The 8,147-nt window shown below is 39.1% G+C and overlaps 1 protein-coding gene across 1 annotated transcript in view; it reads left to right on the top strand.

Moving 5' to 3' along the window:
* The window catches only part of LOC127630490 (citron Rho-interacting kinase), an 81,266-nt gene that overhangs the window by 33,039 nt on the left and 40,080 nt on the right, over nucleotides 1-8,147 (top strand). Inside the window, exons 9-14 of the mRNA XM_052108056.1 lie at nucleotides 2,827-2,952; nucleotides 4,213-4,308; nucleotides 4,636-4,752; nucleotides 6,943-7,052; nucleotides 7,260-7,434; nucleotides 7,551-7,748. Coding sequence (XP_051964016.1) covers nucleotides 2,827-2,952; nucleotides 4,213-4,308; nucleotides 4,636-4,752; nucleotides 6,943-7,052; nucleotides 7,260-7,434; nucleotides 7,551-7,748 — 822 coding nt within the window. The remainder of the gene's footprint in view (nucleotides 1-2,826; nucleotides 2,953-4,212; nucleotides 4,309-4,635; nucleotides 4,753-6,942; nucleotides 7,053-7,259; nucleotides 7,435-7,550; nucleotides 7,749-8,147) is intronic.

The raw sequence follows: 8,147 nt of genomic DNA, 5'->3' as shown, positions 1-8,147 counted from the left end.
ACACACACACACACACACACACACACACACTCACACACACACAAACACACACTCACATACACACTCACACACACTCACATACACACTCACACACACACACATACACACACTCACCTACACAAAAACACACTCACATACACACTCACATACACAAAAACACTCACTCACATCACATAAACACACATACACATACATACTTACACACACTAACATACACAAAAACACTCACTCACATACACACACTCACATACACACAAACACACACGCACATACACACAAACACACACTCACTTACACACACACACACACACACACACACACTCACATACACACAAACACACACTCACATACACACAAACACACACTGACATACACACAAACACACACTCACATACACACAAACACACACTCACATGCACACAAACACACACTCACTTACACACACACACACACACAAACACACACACACAACACACACTCACATACACACACACACTCACTTACACACACACACACACACACAAACACACACACACACACTCACATACACACAAACACACACTCACTTACACACACACACACACTCACTTACACACACACACACACACATATATCCAACGATATATAACACATGGCTATCTCGTCTTTTTTATGGTTTTACCAACTCTGGATATAATTGTTAATTCTCATATAATTGTAAACTCAGCAAATAATTAATAATTATTTAATAATTGGTTGTATCAGCTATATGGATTATAAATTGTATTCTATAAACAATATCTAATGTCAAAACAAAAGACAAACAGTAGCTCTTAACACATCTGCACTGCTCTTACACTTTAGTTTAGAACAGCATGCACACAAGCGGAGTGATACACACACAGTGAAGCGTCCGCGTGATGATGCTGTCAGACCATCAGTGCTCATGAAACGTCTCTCGTCCAATCAGATTCGAGGACCGGAACTAACTGTTGTGTGTATGTTTAGGATTATTAGGAACACCTGTTCAATTTCTCATTAATGCAATTATCTAATCAACCAATCACATGGCAGATGCTTCAATGCATTTAGGGGTGTGGTCCTGGTCAAGACAATCTCCTGAACTCCAAACTGAATGTCAGAATGGGAAAGAAAGGTGATTTAAGCAATTTTGAGCGTGGCATGGTTGTTGGTGCCAGACGGGCCGGTCTGAGTATTTCACAATCTGCTCAGTTACTGGGATTTTCACGCACAACCATTTCTAGGGTTTACAAAGAATGGTGTGAAAAGGGAAAAACATCCAGTATCGCGGCAGTCCTGTGGGCGAAAATGCCTTGTTGATGCTAGAGGTCAGAGGAGAATGGGCCGACTGATTCAAACTGATAGAAGAGCAACTTTGCCTGAAATAACCACTCGTTACAACCGAGGTATGCAGCAAAGCATTTGTGAAGCCACAACACGCACAACCTTGAGGCGGATGGGCTACAACAGCAGAAGACCCCACCGGGTACCACTCATCTCCACTACAAATAGGAAAAAGAGGCTACAATTTGCAAGAGCTCACCAAAATTGGACAGTTGAAGACTGGAAAAATGTTGCCTGGTCTGATGAGTCTCGATTTCTGTTGAGACATTCAGATGGTAGAGTCAGAATTTGGCATAAACAGAATGAGAACATGGATCCATCATGCCTTGTTACCACTGTGCAGGCTGGTGGTGGTGGTGTAATGGTGTGGGGGATGTTTTCTTGGCACACTTTAGGCCCCTTAGTGCCAATTGGGCATCGTTTAAATGCCACGGCCTACCTGAGCATTGTTTCTGACCATGTCCATCCCTTTATGGCCACCATGTACCCATCCTCTGATGGCTACTTCCAGCAGGATAATGCACCATGTCACAAAGCTCGAATCATTTCAAATTGGTTTCTTGAACATGACAATGAGTTCACTGTACTAAAATGGCCCCCACAGTCACCAGATCTCAACCCAATAGAGCATCTTTGGGATGTGGTGGAACAGGAGCTTCGTGCCCTGGATGTGCATCCCACAAATCTCCATCAACTGCAAGATGCTATCCTATCAATATGGGCCAACATTTCTAAAGAATGCTTTCAGCACCTTGTTGAATCAATGCCACATAGAATTAAGGCAGTTCTGAAGGTGAAAGGGGGTCAAACACAGTATTAGTATGGTGTTCCTAATAATCCTTTAGGTGAGTGTATATATATATACACCTATCATGATTACTAAAAAATAAGCTGATAAAAAGATCTAATGCAATATCTTGTGATAATATATGCATTATGAGAGATTTATAAACAATAATAGTGGGCCGGTCATTTTTGTCCAGGAACACAAAATGTGTTAGCACAAGACGAACACCGCAGAAGGATTAAGAAAATAGTAAACGCAATGTTCAAAAGACAAAATGGTGTTTGCAAAATTAATAATTGGCTTTTACCATTTTTCCATAAATAATGTATAGATGGATGATAAAGCCAAAATAAATGATTGAAATATTATTCAGAATATATAAACTTTTTATTTATTATGTTGAAAACATACTTTTTTTCTACACTCTATTAGAGTAATGTTAGATGCATAAACCGCAACCTGTAAACTTTAGTCTTTAGAAAGCAGAATAAAACGTCCAATTTGGTCAATTTAAAAAATAAAAAATAAAGTAAAAATTTGTTTTATTTTACGCCCCTTTTCTCTTAAATTTCCCCAATAAAAAAATCCATGTTTTAGGGTATTGTTTGAACAAAAAGTGTCTACCATGACAACATGGAAATGCATCATGAATGGAAAATATTTTAATCTTGTTTGTTTTCTGTGTAACGAAACAGGATGGAAAGACGACCCTGGAGAATCAGGTGAAGAGGCTGGAGTTGGTGGAACGGAGAGAAACTAAACTAAAAGAAGACATCCAGACTAAGTCACAGCAGATCCAACAGATGGCCGACAAAATCATGGTAAGACTGAGACGTGAGCGAGCACAAGACTCCCGCTGACTTACATACTGTATCTAAAACACACACACACACACACACACACACACACACACACACACACACACACACACACACACACACACACACACACACACACACACACGGTAAACACTTTAGCTATCAAGAATCCTGTTCACTTCGAATGATGTGCCTATGAAATGTGATTGCTACGCTCTAAAAACATTGGAAAGAACACAGTAGGCCTACTTAATTAAGACACGTAACGGTTGTTAGTCACAGGCGATAGACCTTTTGGCAGTCGCACCCCTTCCTTTTCTGAGATCCCAGCATGCTCTCTGCCCCTGTCATGGCTCCAAAAGTGGCAGATTGTGAGAGTGGATCGTCTCTTTCTCTAGCCACGATCATGTGTGTCATAATGACTGTTTTTAATTGGATGATTTAAGCATTACTGCTTTTTACGATCCAGTCACGATTAACAACTGCTTAAAAATGAGCGGGCACTTAATAGCCAATGTGTAATTTACTCTACAAATATTTGAAGACCAGACGGAAATAAAAATCATAAGCGAGATCTCTTCAATAACTCAATTGCTTCTCCTTAGACTGCAATGAGGCAAATGGCGTTTTGCTCCTTTTTTATATTTGTCTCATTTTCATTTTCAGAGAAGAACACTTCTATTGGGAAGACACGCAGACTTGAGTGAATTTAAAACAGGAATGTAATGTCTCTCTCTTTGGCGTAGGCCCCGGAGTTGTATTCGGAACCGTCATATCCTGTTGGAGATAGGAGGCAGGGGCGAGGAGCCTACCCCCTTGCGGGACGGGGCTCAACTGGTGGTGGTGGGGTGGAAGAGGTTGCAGTGTTAGCACACTGAAACAGCAATGTGATAGATTGTGAGCAGACTTATAAAACAACGGCTTACATGCGACTGGCTAGGAGTTACCCAGCTAATGGTGCGATGATGTACAGCTGCTAGTCTTCCCGCTAGAACTACGCTGCGCTTACATTTCTCATGCAATTCTTCCGAGACCAAATTATTTGAGATATGCTCTCAACATTTACATTACACAGCTTTATGCATTTACTGTATGTCAGCAATTGACTCAATGCAACTTTTTTGACTTCCTCTAAGTTTCACACATTAGCAGGATTCCAATGAATCTCTTGTGCTATAAGAGCAATCTTTATTTTCTTTTGGAGGGTAATCTGAGTTTTGAAACAGACACGCGACTGGTTCTTCTGTTGTGTTCTGTATACAGGAACTAGAAGAGAACTTGCGTGACACGCAGGCCACGGCGCAGCGTATGGAAACACACCTGGAACAGAAAAAGCAGCTTTATGAAGACAAGATCAAGGTTGGGCCAAACACTCTTGAGCATGTCATTTCAGAGCTGTTTCCAAATCCATATGAGCAGTTTACTTACATAATACATATATATATACGTATATATTTAATGCATTCATTCAATCATGGTATTGCTAAGCTGAAAGGAAAATAAACTTCTACTTCATCTCCATCTCATGTTTGCCCAGAACTAATGCTGTATAATTTGTCTTTGGTAATTATTTTTAACTGTGACTGAATAAAAGATCCGTATTAAGTTGTTCTTTGGCTTCAGTTGAAAACCTTTCGTTTGTGCATTCGTCAGGAGTAATAATGCCGTACTTTTGTGTGATTGAAGGTTTTAGAGACTCAGATGAAGGTCGATATGGCTGAAAAGGAGCTACTGGAGTCCAAACAGAACACGTATGAGGAGGAGTCCCGGCAGAGGGGCAAAGTGATCAGTGACCAGACCGCGGTACAACATGTTATATGTCTGTTGTTGTTTAATTGGGAGACTATGGAATTCTGGGCTCTCTATCGACATCTGTGGTTGAAACATAAAATTGCAAATGACTTTCAGAGGAACATTGTTTTGTGTTTTACTTTAGTTGCACTTTGGCACTGATCTTCTGCACGATGAATCTGATGTTTGGAGGGATACGTGTGATTGCCTGTGATCACCATATCACAGCTGATATGACTAGCAAGAGTTACTGATTGTGACAAGAACGTCCTGTGAGATATATAGTATATCTCTCTATGCAATTAAGTAGCATATCTGCCGCTAGGTCTTTTTTCCTTCGTTTACAGGCGTGGTGGAAATGACAAAAGCCTAAAATGTTCCCACCAGATCGGACCCAATGTTTACCATGAGAGTAATGTTACAGTAAATGTAGAATAGAATTTTTGCATATGTTGCAACAGTAAAACAGTAACAACAATAAAAACAAAAACATGGAGAATAAATAGAATAAGGATTAAATAATACAAATTAGTTAATAAAATGTCATTGAAAATAATTCTATAAAAGTTATTATAAACATAATATATATATATATATATATATATATATATATATATATATATATATATATATATATATATATATATATATATATATATATATATATATATATATATATACTTTCTATCTTTTATTAGTATTTTATAAAATAATAAATACATTGTATATATATATATATATATATATATATATATATATACTTTATATGCTGTATATCATTTTATAATAATTTTTATATTATTACTATCAAAAAATGGTTATTATTTTAATACATTTTCTATTTGTTCTCCATGTTTTTGTTTTTATTTTTTGTTACTGTTTTACTGTTTAAACACCTTATATATATTATTTACTCTCCAGTTCAAAAGTTTGGGGTCACTTGACTGAAATGTTTCTCGTGATCTTAAAAATCTTTTGATCTGAAGGCGGATGCTTAAATGTTCGAAATTAGTTTTGTAGACAAAAACATAATTGTACCAACATATTCATTTATGTAATTACAAAAACTAAAATTCTCTCTCTTTCTCTCTCTCTCTCTCTCTCTCTCTATATATATATATAAAAATATATATTTTTTAAATGTATGACTTGGACCGAATAATTAAGAAAAGCAGCTAATAAGTGCCCAACATAGAAGAGAACTCCTTCAATACTGTTGCACACCGCATACTGATTTCCGTCCAACTGCCGCTCACTGGATGTTTTTTGTTTTTGGCACCATTCAGAGTAAATTCTAGAGACTGTTGTGTGTGAAAATCCCAGAAATCCTCAAACCAGCCCATCTGGCACCAGCAATCATGCAACGGTCCAAATCATATTTTTTTCCCCATTCTGATGGTTGATGTGAAACCGTATTAACCGAAGCTCCTGACCCGTATCTGCATTATTATATGTACTGCACTGCTGTCACATGATTGGCTGAATAGATAATCGCACGAATGGTTGCTGGTGCCAGACGGGCTGGTTTGAGGATTTCTGTAACTGTTGTAACTGCAGACCTGAAAAAAGCATCCAGCCGGGATTTCAAAATTGCTTCTAAATGTCCGGGATTTGTCTTTGTCTTCATGACGATGTGCTCTCTATAGTTAGTACTATCATACATTCGGTGTATTTGATACCGCGCATCAGTTTTACACGTATATGGCCTTAAAGCAGCTCCGTGCACTCTTTCAAAGTGATCTCTCTCTCTCTCTCTCTCTCGCCCATGCGCCCATGCTGTATGTGTGTGTGTGCATGAAAGAGATCGCCACACGTGCTCTGCCACTCTCAGTCAGAAACATCAATAACGTACTGGCTCAATACTCAGTAATGGTGTTTTATTCATTTCTAACCGACAATTTTATGAGAAATCATCAGCACTGTATCTTTCAAGGAATACTTCATCCCCTAAAAATGATTTACTCACCGTCATGTTGCTCCAAACCGGAATAACTTCCTTTCTCCTGTGGAAAAAACAAAAATTGTTGAAGATTGGTCATGCAATCTTTTCTGCTCAGTGAAGCTACGAACAGGACAAAAACACCCCAAAAAAAGCATTTTAGCTTTATCATAAAAGTAGTAAATGTGACTTTATGAAACAACCATGTAAGATCTGTGATTGATATGGTTTAATTTACACATAAATGACTCTCTTTCATATAGACCATCAATGCCATGGAGTCCAAGATGACCAGTCTGGAGCAGAGAATCGCTGAGCTTTCTGAGGCCAACAAACTGGCAGCTAACAGCAGCCTTTACACGCAGAAAAACATGTGAGTTTACATACATGAACAAATACACTTGATTATTTCCAGCTCTGAAATCTGATCGGAGGAATGCTGTTCAAAGCTAATGTGTTTAGCACGTTAACGCTTCACATTGAAACAACAACCTCCTCAACACCTTGAGCTGGTAGGACCTGGTTTTTCCAGAAGGCTATTCCTCAATAAACTCATCGTAATCTTGTTTATGTTGTCCAGGAAAGCTCAAGAGGAGATGATATCTGAACTGAGGCAGCAGAAGTTTTATCTGGAGTCTCAGGCCGGTAAACTGGAGGCCCAGAATGCAAAGCTGGAGGAACATCTGGAGAAGTTGACACAGCAGGAACAGACCAACAAGAGTAGAGTGATGGAACTGGAGGCCAGACTTCGAGAGGTAGGTATGGACCACGCTGGAAATAAAAATGCCATGATGAAACAAAGTGGATGTTGAAGCACATACGCTTTTGCACCCTATGGTTCATGGGTGAACTCATCTGCATTTCTTCACAGATCGGTCTGGAACATGAAGAACAGAAGCTGGAGATCAAGCGTCAGGTGTCGGAGCTCACGCTGTCACTGCAGGAGAGAGAAGCTCAGATCAGCAGTCTGCAGGCGGCACGACACGCCCTAGAGAGTCAACTACAGCAGGCCAAAACTGAGCTGGAGGAGACGACCGCCGAGGCCGAGGAGGAGATTACTGTCCTACGGGTAAGGAGACCAGTGTCTACAAACTATCGTAACTACTTTAGACTTTAGACTTTGCATCGAGAATAGTTGTGGTTCTCAGACATCTTAACACAATGACCTATTTGTCAGAAAATAGCTAATTTGTGCCTCTTAATTAACATACAATACACCCACAGTTTGCGCAAACACTTCCACACATGCCCACTTTGTGCTGGCACAAAAAATCGCACTTAGAATTATTGCTCTCTCACAAAAATTAGATAAGACGCAGTGCATGGTTGTTGTGCCTAGCGCAGTCACGACAGCAGGGCCCATATGATATCTTCTGTATCATTTCATACCACCATTTTGAAAACACAACTTATCTCTTTAATGTCCTTCCATCATAATGAATAATTATGTGTTTGTGCATATTGTTTC

Source organism: Xyrauchen texanus, chromosome 37, assembly GCF_025860055.1.
Source record: "Xyrauchen texanus isolate HMW12.3.18 chromosome 37, RBS_HiC_50CHRs, whole genome shotgun sequence".
In the NCBI taxonomy this organism is placed as follows: domain Eukaryota; kingdom Metazoa; phylum Chordata; class Actinopteri; order Cypriniformes; family Catostomidae; genus Xyrauchen; species Xyrauchen texanus.
This window is presented reverse-complemented; position numbering and strand designations above follow the sequence as displayed.